The 15,843-nt window shown below is 47.3% G+C and overlaps 1 protein-coding gene across 3 annotated transcripts in view; it reads right to left on the reverse strand.

Annotated features, from left to right (window-relative positions):
* The window catches only part of LOC138498116 (uncharacterized), a 389,950-nt gene that overhangs the window by 215,693 nt on the left and 158,414 nt on the right, over positions 1-15,843 (reverse strand). For all 3 annotated transcript variants that reach the window (XM_069621976.1, XM_069621975.1, XM_069621974.1), the window contains one exon: positions 5,000-5,050. In XM_069621976.1, coding sequence (XP_069478077.1) covers positions 5,000-5,050 — 51 coding nt within the window. The remainder of the gene's footprint in view (positions 1-4,999; positions 5,051-15,843) is intronic.

The raw sequence follows: 15,843 nt of genomic DNA on the forward strand, positions 1-15,843 counted from the left end.
CACTGGTCCCTGGTCTCATTGTCGCCCTATGCCCAACCCCTGGACTCTCAAGATTGACTATGTAACACAACACCCCCCTTTCTATGTGTGTGATGACGATCCTGCGGTGCTTTCTCAACTACTGTACAATGCCTGCCTTCAATGTGCGCACGTGCCATGACCAAGCAAGGCTGTGCTTCTTCTATAAAAACCAAGCACATTGGGCCAGTTACACAAGAATTACTCAAGTCACAGCAGGGTAGAACATGCCCTGTATTGACATGTGAATGACTGAAGTCACAGCGGGGTAGAGCGTGCCCTGTATTGACATGCATGAGTCACTGAACGACTGTAGTCACAGCGAGGTAGAGCATGCCTTTTATTGAAATGCGTGAGTCACTGAATGACTGAAGTCACAGCGGGGTAGAGCGTGCCCTTTATTGACATGTGTGAGTTGCTGAATGACTGAAGTCACAGCGGGGTAGAACGTGCCCTTTATTGACGAGTGAGTCGCTGAATGACTGAAGTCACAGCGGTGTAGAGTGTGCCCTTTATTGACATGTGTGTGTCGCTGAATGACTGAAGTCACAGCGGGGTAGAGCGTGCCTTTTATTGACATGTGTGAGTCGCTGAATGACTGAAGTCACAATGGGGTAGAGCATGCAACTTATTGACATGAGTGAGTCACTGAATGACAAGTCACAGCGGGGTAGTGCATGCCCTTTATTGACATGTGTGAGTCGCTGAATGACTGAAGTCACAGCGGGGTAAAGCATGCCGCTTATTGACATGCGTGAGTCGCTGAATGACTGAAGTCACAGCGGGGAAGTGCATGCCCTTTATTGACATACGTGAGTCACTGAATGACTGAAGTCACACCGGGGTAGAGCATGCCCTTTATTGACATGTGTGAGTCGCTGAATGACTGAAGTCACAGTGGGGAAGTGCATGCCCTTTATTGACATACGTGAGTCACTGAATGACTGAAGTCACAGCGGGGTAGAGCATGCCCTTTATTGAAATGCGTGAGTCGCTGAATGACTGAAGTCACAACGGGGTAGAGCATGCAACTTATTGACATGCGTGAGTCACTGAATGACAAGTCACAGTGGGGTAGTGCATGCCCTTTATTGACATGTGTGAGTCGCTGAATGACTGAAGTCACAGCGGGGTAAAGCATGCCGCTTATTGACATGCGTGAGTCACTGAATGACAAGTCACAGCGGGGTAGTGCATGCCATTTATTGACATGTGTGAGTAACTGAATGACTGAAGTCACAGCGGGGTAAAGCATGCCATTTACTGACATGTAAGAGTCACTTAATGACTGAAGTCACAGCTGGGCAGAGCATGCCTTTTATTGACATACGTGAGCCACTGAAGGACTGAAGTCACAGCAGGGTAGAGCATGCCCTTCATTGACACGCGCGAGCCACTGAATGCCTGAAGTCACAGCGAGGTAGAGCATGCCCTTTATTGACATGTGCGAGTCACTGAATGCCTGAAGTCATAGAGGGGTAGAGCGTGCCCTTTATTGACATGCATGAGTCACTGAATGACTGAAGTCACAGTGGGGTAGAGCATGCCCTTTATTGACATGCGTGAGTCACTGAATGACTGAAGTCACAGCGGGGTAGAGCGTGCCCTTTATTGACATGCGTGAGTCACTGAATGCCTGAAGTCATAGCGGGTAGACCGTGCCCAGTATTGACATGCGTGAGTCACAGTGGGGTAGAGCATGCCCTTTATTGACATGTGCGAGTCACTAAATGCCTGAAGTCACAGCTGGGCAGAGCATGCCTTTTATTGACATACGTGAGCCACTGAAGGACTGAAGTCACAGCAGGGTAGAGCATGCCCTCATTGACACGCGCGAGCCACTGAATGCCTGAAGTCACAGCGAGGTAGAGCATGCCCTTTATTGACATGTGCGAGTCACTGAATGCCTGAAGTCATAGAGGGGTAGAGCGTGCCCTTTATTGACATGCATGAGTCACTGAATGACTGAAGTCACAGCGGGGTAGAGCGTGCCCTGTATTGACATGCGTGAGTCACTGAATGACTGAAGTCACAGCGGGGTAGAGCGTGCCCTTTATTGACATGCGTGAGTCACTGAATGCCTGAAGTCATAGCGGGTAGACCGTGCCCAGTATTGACATGCGTGAGTCACAGTGGGGTAGAGCATGCCCTTTATTGACATGTGCGAGTCACTAAATGCCTGAAGTCACAGAGGGGTAGAGCGTGCCCTTTATTGACATGCATGAGTCACTGAATGACTGAAGTCACAGTGAGGTAGAGCATGCCCTTTATTGACATGTGCGAGTCACTGAATGCCTGAAGTCACAGAGGGGTAGAGCATGCCCTTTATTGACATGCATGAGTCACTGAATGACTGAAGTCACAGTGGGGTAGAGCATGCCCTTTATTGACATGCGCGAGTCACTGAATGCCTGAAGTCACAGTCGGGTAGAGCATGCCTTTTATTGACATGCGTGAGTCACTGAATGACTGAAGTCACAGCGGGGTAGAGCGTGCCCTGTATTGACATGCGTGAGTCACTGAATGACTGAAGTCACAGCGGGGTAGAGCGTGCCCTTTATTGACATGCGTGAGTCACTGAATGCCTGAAGTCATAGCGGGTAGACCGTGCCCAGTATTGACATGCGTCAGTCACAGTGGGGTAGAGCATGCCCTTTATTGACATGTGCGAGTCACTAAATGCCTGAAGTCACAGCTGGGCAGAGCATGCCTTTTATTGACATACGTGAGCCACTGAAGGACTGAAGTCACAGCAGGGTAGAGCATGCCCTTCATTGACACGCGCGAGCCACTGAATGCCTGAAGTCACAGCGAGGTAGAGCATGCCCTTTATTGACATGTGCGAGTCACTGAATGCCTGAAGTCATAGAGGGGTAGAGCGTGCCCTTTATTGACATGCATGAGTCACTGAATGACTGAAGTCACAGCGGGGTAGAGCGTGCCCTTTATTGACATGCGTGAGTCACTGAATGCCTGAAGTCATAGCGGGTAGACCGTGCCCAGTATTGACATGCGTGAGTCACAGTGGGGTAGAGCATGCCCTTTATTGACATGTGCGAGTCACTAAATGCCTGAAGTCACAGAGGGGTAGAGCGTGCCCTTTATTGACATGCATGAGTCACTGAATGACTGAAGTCACAGTGAGGTAGAGCATGCCCTTTATTGACATGTGCGAGTCACTGAATGCCTGAAGTCACAGAGGGGTAGAGCATGCCCTTTATTGACATGCGTGAGTCACTGAATGACTGAAGTCACAGTGGGGTAGAGCATGCCCTTTATTGACATGCGCGAGTCACTGAATGCCTGAAGTCAGAGTCGGGTAGAGCATGCCCTTTATTGACATGCGTGAGTCACTGAATGACTGAAGTCACAGCGGGGTAGAGCGTGCCCTGTATTGACATGCGTGAGTCACTGAATGACTGAAGTCACAGCGGGGTAGAGCGTGCCCTTTATTGACATGCGTGAGTCACTGAATGACTGAAGTCCCAGCAGGGTAGAACACATTGATATGTGTGAGTCACTGAATTGCAAAGGTGAGCTTTTTCGCAAATATGATCGCTGTCTAGTAAGCTGTCTAGATAAGTGCAAATCGAGCCAGCACTAATCTAGCAGACTATCTAGTCAACCACCCATGGCAGAGCAGGGTCGAGTTGGAGTTCTACACTGCACAAGAATGGGGGACAGGCCCATAAAAGTACTGTATATTGACTTTAAGACATTACAGAGGTAACACAATTTTGACTATTAAGGGCTGACTGCAGCTGCTGTGATTTAAAGGAAGCGCTGTTGGTGAAAAATGGGGCAAGGTGTGGCATGGAAAGGGGAGGGGGGGTGAGTAGGGACCTGCCCGTGGTTCATATGGTGTGGAGTTTGTTTTAGGTGGGCATCGTTACCCTCCGGAACAAGTGGAAAGCCAAAGGGGTAACATATTTACATATTTTACCCTCGGCGCCATATACTACAGGGCGAATAGCAGACTGTATGGAGAGGGTAGGTAGTGGATAGGTCAGGACAGAGCATTGCCTTGCACGATGGAAAGCCACATCAGGGGAGACCACGCAAGCCGAGCGCCTCAATTCAGGATAGAGACGCAAACTAACCAACCCTACTAACAATTTCCCTTTCTGCATACACCTCTCAAACTCCAAACCAAACAACCAAAATCTACAGCACAACAAACCGCACAAACTTCACTACACTGCAACAACAAAACAAAAAACACACATAGCCTTGCACAACAGTACACGACGACTACCAGCTGCAAACACCCCAGGCCCAGCCAACGGACCCACCAGGCACTTTTCCTGCTTCCTCCCACTAACGCAACCTCCCCTCCTCTTTCAGAGCCGCCAGAGCGCCAGGGGACCTCTCCGGCGGTACAAATATCCTTTAACATTAACATAACTAATGTATTGCAGACTCCTAGCGCCACATTGGTGCTGTCAGGGCCTCCCCCTGGCCTGCACGCCCCCTTAATAGGCTCTCATAGTGCCTGACGGTTTGTAGCGCTATAGAAATACGAATTATTATAGTGAAATGAATTAACGATTTTAGATGGATAGAAATGCAAGCGGGAAAGCAGTCAAGGTTTAAGCAAAAATGCAGGGAAGTGTCTGAAGGCCTGGGGGAATCGGTCCTTTTTCACGCTCTTCATGGACCGTCCTATTTCTGAACTGAGATCGGCTTCTGAAATGAGTCTGCAGGAGGCACAGTCCCTTCGCCTGTGTAACTCTACACTCAACTCATGAAAAGGCTCTGTGAAGCAGGCCCATTATGTGGAGTTGCTGCCTCCATTGAGCCTCCATTGAGGGTAATGAGGCCCCATGTGTCCTGAGCACAGTAGGTGCTCAGCACTGTCCAAGTGCTTGGAGGGGTAACAGGGCCCTGTGTTCATTCTAAGGTAAGGGCAGGGTAACAATCCCTTTTATCAGGTCTGAAGGAGGAACACAAGACAAGTTATCATTTCACAGTGACAACTTACCTGTTGTTGGATAATATGGGTATTGTGTCGTCATCGTCGATGTGAAAGGCTCTGTAACAAAAAGGAAAAATGAACGTGACCAGTGATAGAGGACATGATGCAAAGTATTTACAATGATGAGACTTTCTGAGAGTTTTGCGTGATGTGAAGTCAAAGCAGGACGCCCCTGTTAATTAGAGTCTCGGGTCATGTGATGAATATAGAAGCACGGATTGGACCAGGAAAGGGTTCCCTATTGGGTGTGCTGTGTTAGGCTTCTGGCTGCTCGCGCGGGATTGGGCTAAAGCATAACCCTCCACTCAGGAGGCCAGTGGTCTTTGCTGAAGACCACAGTGTTGTTCATCCCTCACAGAACTCTGGCTGACAGCGATGGTGCCAGGGCCTTTCAACATTTTCAGATGAATTGGACCCACGCCTCTACCCTTCCCCCGCACCCCCACCAGCAGCTGCCCTTATGTTGCCAGCCTTATGACACAGAAACATCTTTTTCCAATCAGGATATTAAATGTGCCCTTTGCAGCGTGCACGTTACAGTCTGCCTTTGCTAGCACTCTCAGGCCGGTACCTCGGCATCTCGCAGTATCCAGTAGCGTTCTTATCACCCCATGGCCTTTTCACTCTGGTTTTGTCTGCATAATCACTCTTTGTCAGCAAGTAAGCCTGGCCGAACATTTAAAAAATGACTATGCGTCCCACTGAATCTGTCAGCAAAGATTCCTCCTTGCCCCAGGAATATGAGACGAATCCAGGGAACGTGTTCCTTTTCCCCAGGGGGGGATACACCACTTTGGAGGCAAGCCCGCCACGCAAAACACTCCCTAGGGACAGAGAAAGTGGTATCTCACTGGGGGCCACCCCTTCCCCCTTAGGGGACAAGGCAGCCCCAAGTAGAGATGGCAATCCACCTCTACTGACTCCAAAGCACTCATAGGGTATATGGCAACTAGCAATGGTATGATGTGCTTGGCACTTTTAATGGGTTTGGCTTGGTTTCTGACTCTGTTTTGTTGTTGACACCCCCAGCTCCAGCCGAGAACCAATGGTATCTCATTCCATCACCAGTGAGGAACTGAAAACACTCAACACCTCTAAGAGAGAGGCGTGAGTAAGCCAGTAGGGAAAGGCCAGCTGTCTGTGCTGGAGCGCAGAGGAGGAGTCCCCTCCCTTTCCAGTACAGCGGCAGGACAATATTGAAAGCCTGGTGGGTGCAGAGCCCGTGGAACGCAGAAGATTCCGTGAAGCAGGGCGAGAGTCAAAAACCACCTCCCCGACAGCAAAACCAGTCACCACAGAACAACCCTGACGCTGTAGTCCTGCCCCAAGGTAACAGGGGGAACCGAGGCGAAAGGCCCAACTGTGAGGAAAGCTGGGGCAGCGGGTCCGCAGTGCCTGAACACACTGCACTCTCCAGCATGCACCACCGCCAGGACACAGGTATGCGGCTGGAGAGACGGAGCAGGTGGAGGGTGGAGAGGCACAGAAGAAAAACATGAATGGCTGAAACTGAGAATATCCCCAGAGAGGAGAAAATCAAATTAAGAAAACCATGAAAGGCTACGACTGAACTTGCGAGAGGGGGATACTGAAATGAGAGAGCCACAAAGGCCTGAAAGCGGGAAAATGCAGAGAGAGGGGCAAACTGAACTGAGAAACCCACAAGGGGTGCAGACTGAGACTATCCCACTAAGGGGTGAAGGTAAATCGCAGCACTGATGAACTGAGAGGCCAACAAGCAGGCGATGAGCGGCCAGTCATATTACCCGAAAAGGGGGTAAATACAAAACAGGAGACAGGTGGCCTCAAGTGTCAGATATCTGAAATCAAGCTCAAAACAACACGAGTAGCAGGAGATTTGCTCAGGATAACCCAGACTCTTATTGTGTTTGTTGAGGACAACAGAGTGCAAATCAGCAACTACTCCAAGGTGGAGAAACACTGGTTCGAACAGGGGTTCCTAGTAACCTTTCCCAGGAGTTAAATAACATATTTTTCAAATCAACCAACAGGTCAAGGCCTGAAGGCGCTGGAAAATAAACAGAGGTGGATGCTGTTGAGAAAACTAGCCACCCAAAGCCAAACATATAGCAATTCTTATGCAACTTAGGCCACGTTATACTATGTATTGGTAGGGCAAGCACACGTTAGAATAGATTTTGGGACAAAGGACAGAATGTATGTGAGACATACTGACAAGCACCATTTGTTATTTTCTGTGTAGTAAGAGACCTGTTAAGATAGACATCTAGAACGTTCAGGTCTCTTTTCCCTTAATAAAGACCCTCAAACCATTTATTCATGTCCGTCTCCTATGTTTGACCTACCACAACATGGGATGGGTTTATAGTGTAGACGGTCCCTGGTGCTAACCTGAGGCACACATCTGGCTCTTCCGTAATGATATGGTGTCCAATCACGAGCTTGGGCTCTGTGGTTGAAGCACATGTTTTTTAACTGAGTGTGTTCAGCCAATCATATCCCTAGAATCTCTGAAAGGAAGTTCAACCCTCTCATAAGAGCCAAATCACTTCCTGTTCGTTTGTGGGTTTTGCTGTGAGGGGAGGTGTAAATAGGGCAGGCCCACACTTGGAGATTGTTGTGTCATCGTCCCATGTGTTTCTCTGTTGGTTGGCCATATAGCATTTGTATTAGTACATGGCAGCAGTTATTAGTATTTGTGTATTTGTTATATTGGGGTTGTGCTTTGATTCTCTGGGCTGGTTAGGTGTTATACACTTTGTGGGTTTTGCACTGTGCTCACACACTGTTGCAAGCTTTGCCAGTTGCCACTGTTGGTTCTCATAACTAGCAATACTAGGAAGAAAAGGGAAAGAAAGTTGAGAGGAGGACCTGCATTTCTCCTCGCTGGAGAAGAAGGATTCCTCCATGATGGATGAAGATGCGGGACCCTTGTCCTGCTATGAGCATGGGTTCCTGGGCCAGGACCATGCAGTATTGCCAATCCACTGTGTTGCTGGGGAAGGCTGAGGTCTTGGGGGCAGCCTCAGTAGGAGTGGGGGAGGAAGAGGGGCCATTGGGGGAGGCCCTGACTAGGAGCACTGAGGCAATATGAGCAGGGACTCTTGTGGACATCCTCATAGGGGGTGCAGAGGAACCGCAGGGACTCTGCTGCAAATCCCGTCCCCATGGTGGCTTGACTAGCGGAGGAGCAAGAGGGTATGTTCCCCATGTGGGAGAGTTGGGCGACTGCAGCAAGCTTCCTGGAAGGCAAGTATGGGGTGGTTTCTGTTGGAGTGAGGGGCATTGAGGATGAAGTGGCTCCCATTCAGCACGGTAAGGGTTCTGTTGAGGAGGAGGGGGGGGTCCATCAGAGGAAGGCTCAGTGGGAGGTCCAGCTTGGGGAGGATCCGCAGCAGGTAGTGTACCTCCCTTAGGGGGAGGAGTACCATTATAGGAGTGGCGGAGGAGACTTTTCTTGCAAATGCAATGGGGTAGGGGCCAGGCACAGGAAGAGCCCATGAGACCTCCGGCCCCCTGCACAGACCACATGGTTCCTGGTGTGGGACTATTTTCCCCAATCATCAGAGAAGAGAAACCTCTGCATGGAGGGGGGCTGTACGAAGAGGGTGAAGCTGGGGCAGAAGTGTAGGGGCAAGGGCTGCGCCCCAGGTATGATGGCAATGAGGAACCACATTCGCTGATGAAACAAGCAAATATTTCAGGTAAAGTCCTCTACCTGTGCAGTTCTCACTAGAGACGTGGCTGCGACAACCGTCCCCTTTGGTGTTTGTGAGGAGGAAGAGGGCCCTAACACTTTCAAGGGCCAGGGAACAGCACAGCTGCAGCATTTGGCACTTTGTGCCAAAACCCTATACAAGACCAGCCCCATCGGTGCCACCTGCAGTTCTGGGCAGCAACAGGCCTCCAATGCTGATGGTGGAAAACAAGTGGTTGCGGGTGGTGCCCCAAACAGAGCCACTCATGGGGAAGGAACCACTGAATTACTTCAAGAGGCATTGAGGCACCTAGTGCCTTTATTACAGGCACCCCACTAGCTGGGGGAACTGGGCGGTGTACTGGCAGGTAACGTGAGGAGCACATGGAGCACCACTACCCTTCCCTCCTGTGGGGCATTGTGCAGATTTGGAGGAAGGAGACAGTCATGGAGGAGGGACTGGCCTAACAGGGAGACTCTCCAAACGTGAGCACTTTAGGAAACACTCTGTGGTAGAGCTGGAGAACTTAAGTAGTCAGCAGCATCCTGTGAAAAAAAAACAAAAGTGTAAGTAGGTAGCTGAACACTGTAGGAGAACCTGGGGTCCTTACTGGTGGATGCGCCCTGTGGGGAACCCCAAGAACTATATCAGGCAGCAGCACTGTGTAGGTACACCGGAGAACCTTAAGGTGTGGCTGCTTCCCACGGGATATCTCGAGAACCTTAAGATGTGGCAGTTTCCCACGGGATAACCTGAGAACCTCAGTGGGTGGTGGAAGCCTGTTGGAGAACCCAAGAACTTTACAAGTGACTGGCCCCTGTTGGAGAACCTCGATAATCTTAGCGACTGGCTGATCCCTGTTGAAGTTACCAGCCCCATGAGGGAGGAGGGATCAGTGACGTGGTAGTGCAGTGAAGATGCTATATGATATATGCTGTTTTGAATTGTGGGTACATGATGATGTCGGGAGGGGTGAAGTGTGATCCATCATGAATGATCACCCTGGGCATTGAATCAAAGTATCATTGTATGAGCTGGAGGGTTTAATTTTTTTTTAATTTTTTTTTATTGAACTTTACACAGTTAAAACTGAGTTTTGTCAACGAAAATAGTAGCAGATCCGACCAGGACAAAACTCTTCAGGGATCAGCAGAAGGAGAGAAGAGAGAAGAAAAGGCAAAAGAGACGACTTCCTTTTTGTCATTCCGCCATTGTTGAGGCCAATGAGGAGGTGGTTTCCACGAACTCATTGGCATTAGTCTGCATGATTTTTGTAAAGACTAAATCGATCAGTTTAGACAGTGCCTGAGACCATTTGGTACTCTCCCCGGAAATTAGTCTATTCCATATGTCGTTTTTCTGCAAAAACCATAGTCTCTCAGACAAAGGGAGTAGATAGACATTTCTTATGTCATTAATGGCGATGCAATCCATTATCAGATGTTTTAGTGTTTCAGTTGTATTTGGGTTTTTACAGAGACGACAGAGTGTTACAGAACCCTGATTTCTGAGCGCCAATATCTCTCTGGTTGGTAGCAGGTTAAAGCGGGCTCTCATAATCACGTTTCTCAGTTTTTTTTCCGGAAATTTTGCACAGTAATTTAGGGGTTTTTTCAGCTTGTTGAAAGAGGGTGGTAGATGACTCAATAGTTTGTTGTTAGTTGCCTGCTCTATTGTGGTAATCCAATCCATGTCTTCCATTTTAGTTTTGATACGGTCTGGGTTTTCCTCTAGCTCCGTCGGGGAACATTTGATCATTTCAAGATCTTCTAGTCTCCTGTTAACCCAGTTTTTTAGTGCGAAACAGTTGCCGGTGGAAGTTTCTGCGTGAATGATGTTCAAAATCGGTAAAGTGTCCGCAGAGATGATTTTTCTATATAAGCGCATCGCACTTTGGTTTACCGAGGATGTTAAAGAAACCAGTCCTAGCTCCCTTCTGATGGCAGCTATTGCAGTAGACTTGGGGAGACCCAGCAACGTTTTCCACACATATCCTTCAAATTTGGTCCAGATTTTCGGAGGAAGATATAACGAAGCTTCTGCTCCATACGTCAGGGATGGAACTACTTTCGTTTTATAGAACAGGATGGCTGGTAGCAAGGAGAACTTTCCGAACTTACGGTCGATCGCCCTTATTTGAGCCGTTAGGGATTTTACTTTTGCCCACAGTTGAGTTTGAAGACTAAGGTCTGTTTTAGAAGTGTCCAGTTGTGTCCCCAAGTATTTAAAGTTGGTGACCACTTCGATATGTTCATTGTCCAGATAGATGTTGGGCTTAGAAGTTCCCTTTGCCTTCAGTTTCTCCAATACCAAGATTTTTGTTTTGGATTTATTTATTTCTAACAAGTTGTCCTCCATGTAGTTTTGTAGGTTAGTTTGCGTTGGAGACCCACTTTGGTTTGATCGATGATAGTAATATCGTCTGCGTACAGTAGACGAGGGATCTTGACTTTCCCAATTTTTGGAGGGAACGCTCGGATCTTTGTTTCAGAGTGCTGATAGTCGCCTAAAAAGGCGATAAACAGCGCTGGCGCGAACGGGCAGCCCTGCTTCACTCCTCTTTTCACAGGTATTTCTTCTGACAGATCACCCTGTTGATTGAGTCTTACTCTCATCTTTATATCCGTGTTAAGTGCCATAATGGGCTCCAATATTTTCATCGGGCATTTCCAGCTTTGCAGCTTTGCCCATAGCCTAGATCTGTCGATCTTGTCAAAGGCTTTCGAGAGGTCCACGAAAGCCAGGTAGACTGTGGGTGCTCCTTCTTTCACTTTGGCTTTCAAGATGTTCAAAGTGAAAAGGTTGATGGTCGTGGAACCATGTTTCTGAAAGCCCGTTTGGAAGTGGTCATTGGCCTCGCTGTTTTTCTCCCAGATCCGAAAGTGGGCCAAAAGGCGAGTGGCATATAATTTGCTCAGGATATCTAGCAACGCTATTGGTCTGTAGCTAGCCGGGTCCTGCCTTGGTCCTTTTTTGTAAATTGGAACAATGACGGTTCTTTGCCAGGATTCTGGGATCTTCTTCGTTCGGCCACAAATGTCAAAGATGTTGCTGATTACCGCTGCCCATTTAGGGGGGGAGATCTTTAAGTCTACATTGGTCAGACCATCGGGACCTGGGGCTCTGGAGGTTTTTAGTTTTCTAATGGCCGTTTCGATGTCTTCCGGATTTGATAGGTCGACCCAAACAGTGTCTGGGAATGGTGTAACCCCATTCGAGTTATCTGGGGGGCTTTTGAATTGGGTCGTATAGTATTGAATCCAGGTTTCCTCTGGGACTGCATTTGTAAAAGTGGAACTCTTGGCACAGTTGTTGTCTTTTATCAATGACCAGAGTTGACTAGATTTTTTTGATTGTAGTGCGGACATCATCTGTTCGGCGTCATTTTGATAGCGACTGGCCCTGTTCTGTTTAAGCCAGGTTTTATACTTTTTTGCTTCCAGTTGCCAACTAGTCCAGTCTTCTGTATTGTTTGTTTTCTTCGCACATCTTAGTAATCTGCGGACAATCTGTCTTTTTTGTACCAGCTCTTTATTATAGGTGTGCATGTTATTTGTTCCGTTTGAACTTTTCTTGTGAAAGGGAAGTAATAGCGGCAAGTAATTAGGTCTTTCCTCAGTATCTTTATTGCCGATTTTGTTGTGATTTAACTCCCAAGAACTTTTAATTTTGTCAATATCGCGTTCAGTCAGTCTGAGTCGCGTTTGTTGTATGTTTACTTCTGTCTCCCAGTCGTATGTTTTAGGTTTAATATGGGGAACGACCCAGTCAGATCTCAATAAATTGTGGTCACTATTCACAGTTTTCTGGACTTGGAAGCTTTTTAAATCTTGAATGAGGCCAGACGACACAAAAATGTGGTCTAATGTTGCTTTGGAGCCCATGCGTTCCCATGTTGGAATATTATTTTGGGAGGGAAAAAGCGTTGCCACGTTTTGAATGTGTCGCGATGTCATGACCTTATTCCATGCCTTTCCTCTTTTAGAGGCGGCGTCTTCCCACTGTCGCTGCAATTTAGAGCAAGCTCGATCCTTCGTTACTTGAATGCATTTAGCATTAAAGTCGCCACAGATTATGATTTCAATTTTTTCAAATTCTGCATATAGGTGATCGATCACCATAGTCATATTATCGCAGAAAGTTTTGATGGACATTCTTTGTGGATTCCAGTAGCAGTTGAGTATTGCTACAGTCTTTTGGAAAACATTTTCCATCTTGGCCTTTCTCTGGGTGTGGGAAGTCAGCGTTACCAGTGTTTCGTAAGATTGTTTCCAGATTTTGGGTTCTGTTAGACCCGAGCTAGATTTTATGGCAGTTAACAATCCTGATGACGGTCGGCCGAGTAGGCCTTTTACTGCCGGAGAGATTGCGACCGAGAACCCATCCAGACTTGGTTGTATTGAGAGCCACGTTTCTTGTAAACATAGTATGTCAAATTGATTTAAATTGACGTCTCCTGCCATTGTCAAATGCATATGGCCTCTCGTATTCCAAGAGGCAAGAGAAAAAGAGGTCGCTGTGGGGTGGTCGAGTGTTGTATCTGTTGTTTTCACGGACCCCCACCTTCGATGATTGCTATTTTACTTGTTTTTTTGTCCATCTTGATGAGATCCAGTTCCACGGTCCCATTCTTTGCGATTCTGGCTCTCCTTTTTCTGTGGAGGATTGAAGGGTGTGTCTGTCCTCCCCCGAGGCTTTCTTGTTGTGGTTGATTCGCGGAGGGGTGGGAGTTTCTTGTTCTTTTAACCTTTTTTGTGGTTGTCCGGAGTGCCCCGTTTTATCTTTTATGTTCTTATAACCTGTTAGGTGAGTCCTTGTTCTTTCTTTGATTGGCGATTGGTCTCTTCGATCTCTGTCTAGAAGTCTTCGATGCTCAAGATATGCTCGAGAGTTTTGCGAGCGGGGAGTTTTCTGGCCCCAATTTCGATTTTCAAATCGGGATCTGAGGGGGTACTGGCTGTTTCGTGTTTGTCTCTTGTCCTCCTCGATGTCTCGGCTGTATGAGCTACTTTTTATTTCCCACAAGTGAAACCCCATTTGGTGCAGATCTTGATATGCTGATTCGTTGATATATGCAACGATCTCTGCTTTTAGGTGAATAAAGGCTTTTGCTTTTTTTTCCCTGTGATAGGGTTCCACTAATATCAGATCATCCAAAGTAATTCTTTTCAACCTTTTAACTTTCTTTATGATTTGTAATATTGTCGATCTATTTAAGATGAGTGAGTATCTATCTGGTCGAATTTGTTCCAGTTTAAAGACTCGAATTATCTTATTTGGTTTTGTTGAAATGTTTTCCCAGACATTAATTTCTTCCCAATCGGTTTGTCGATTAGGAGTTCTCTGCGTCTCCTCTTTTCTCTTTCTCGATGTCTGTGGGCTGGTTCTTAATCTGAGCGCCTGACTATATGTCATTGGTTCATTTGCTCTTTGGTCCAGGTTCTCGGAGGATGCTCTGGTCTCCCTTTTGTTGGGACCCCCATCCGTCGCTTTCACAATGCGGGAAGTGGTATCAGCCTTGCTTGTTCGTTTCTTTATTTGGACCTCTTTTATAGGTGAGTCCGATATTATATTTGAACCATCCTCAGAATAGGTGGAGATGTTCATTACCTCTGCACATTGTAGGAACTCTTCCATTGTTTTCGGTGATCTTGGGGAGCCCGTTGTGGTTTCTCGGGTTTTGGTCTCTTGTTGTGGTTTCGTGGGGCTCTTTATCGACCATTCGGTGATCATTTCCATCGCAGTCGGAGTTTGCTTTTGTGAATTAGATTTCATATTTCTCAGCTCTTTTTCAGGTAACTGCGGTTTTGTTGGTTTAGCCCCATTGGGCCCTTGTTTCTGGTTTTTTGGATTTAAGAGCAACATGATGGGTTCATGGTTTTTATGGAGATCTCACCTTTCACCCAACACGGTAGCAGTATTCGATAGTGGAGTCTCAAGGTGTTTATTTAGCATTCCAAGCTTTTCGATCTTTCTTTCCAGGGCTTCAATTTTTTTTTCCCAATGTATTTTTTGGTTCTCAACTTCCTGTGAAATCCCTGGGTTTGTTCCCTTTTTTGTGAACAGGGTACATGCGGGCTCGCTTAATGGTGATCTCGTGTTCCGTTTAGAATCAAAGGTGTTATCCAGATTAGGTATTTTTTGATTTATTGGCAAGAGGCGAGTCTCTATGAGGGTAAGTTTGTCCATCACATTCGATAAAATTGCCGTATTGTTTTGTACATTTTCCTTAATTGCTTCGTATAGTTTGCAGAAAGCTGCTAGAACTACGGTCATGGCTGACATAGTCGCAATCATATCCGGCTTCTTATTGGGCGAGTCCTTTTGTAGTGAGGCTGCAATTTCACTAAGGCGTCTCTTTTTTGGGGGGGTGAGCAATTTTTCCGATCTTTTTGGCGATGTTCGGAGTTCCAGTGCGGGACTTGACCCAGTGGCCCCCAGCGGTCTATCTGGAGTTCCTCCTTTTCTAAAAGACGCCCTCTCATTCTCATAGATTTTGCTATCAAAACCCTGCCGCGCTTGTTTGACGTTTGGATGGTCCTTTTCTTGGATCTTTGTTAGTTGGGGCTTAGTCCAGGCCCATCCAGCTTCTTTATTTTGGGGATCTAACAGTGTTACGTCCATTGGCTTATTTGGAGATTTCACTTCCCTGACCTCCTCATCCTGTCCTTCTTCTTGGATTATTGTCTCTTCAATGCTTGCGGGTCTTTTCCTCGGAGGACTTATAGATCGTGTACTGTCCAAACTAATTATGTTTGGGACACTAGTAGTCCTTGCTTGATTCTTCGGGATGATTGTTTCAGTTAGGTTTTCAAGGTCCGGACCGGGTGCTTTTCTTACTGACGGAGCCCTGTGAGGTTGAGATTGTTCCACAAGCCCGTTCTTGTCTGTCGGCCCTATATCTGGTTCCGTTCTTCTTTGTTTTTGAGCGGGCTGAGAATCAGCCACGATTTCAAGCATTTCTGCATCCGAGATCTCGGTCTCTATACTCGGTTTTCTTTTAGGTTGCTGAGTAAGAAAAACTTTTAGTAGATGGGACGAAGGTGGATTATAGCGGCCTCGTGGCCGTCGTCCTGGTTTTTTGAGCTCTTTCCTTGGTGTCAGTTGCCCCTGTTGGGTCAGCTTAGCTGGTTTCTCATCTCCCCTTTTTTTTTGATTTTGGAGACCTGG

Source organism: Ambystoma mexicanum, chromosome 5q, assembly GCF_040938575.1.
Source record: "Ambystoma mexicanum isolate Mex_15411 chromosome 5q, UKY_AmexF1_1, whole genome shotgun sequence".
NCBI classification, from domain to species: Eukaryota; Metazoa; Chordata; class Amphibia; order Caudata; family Ambystomatidae; genus Ambystoma; species Ambystoma mexicanum.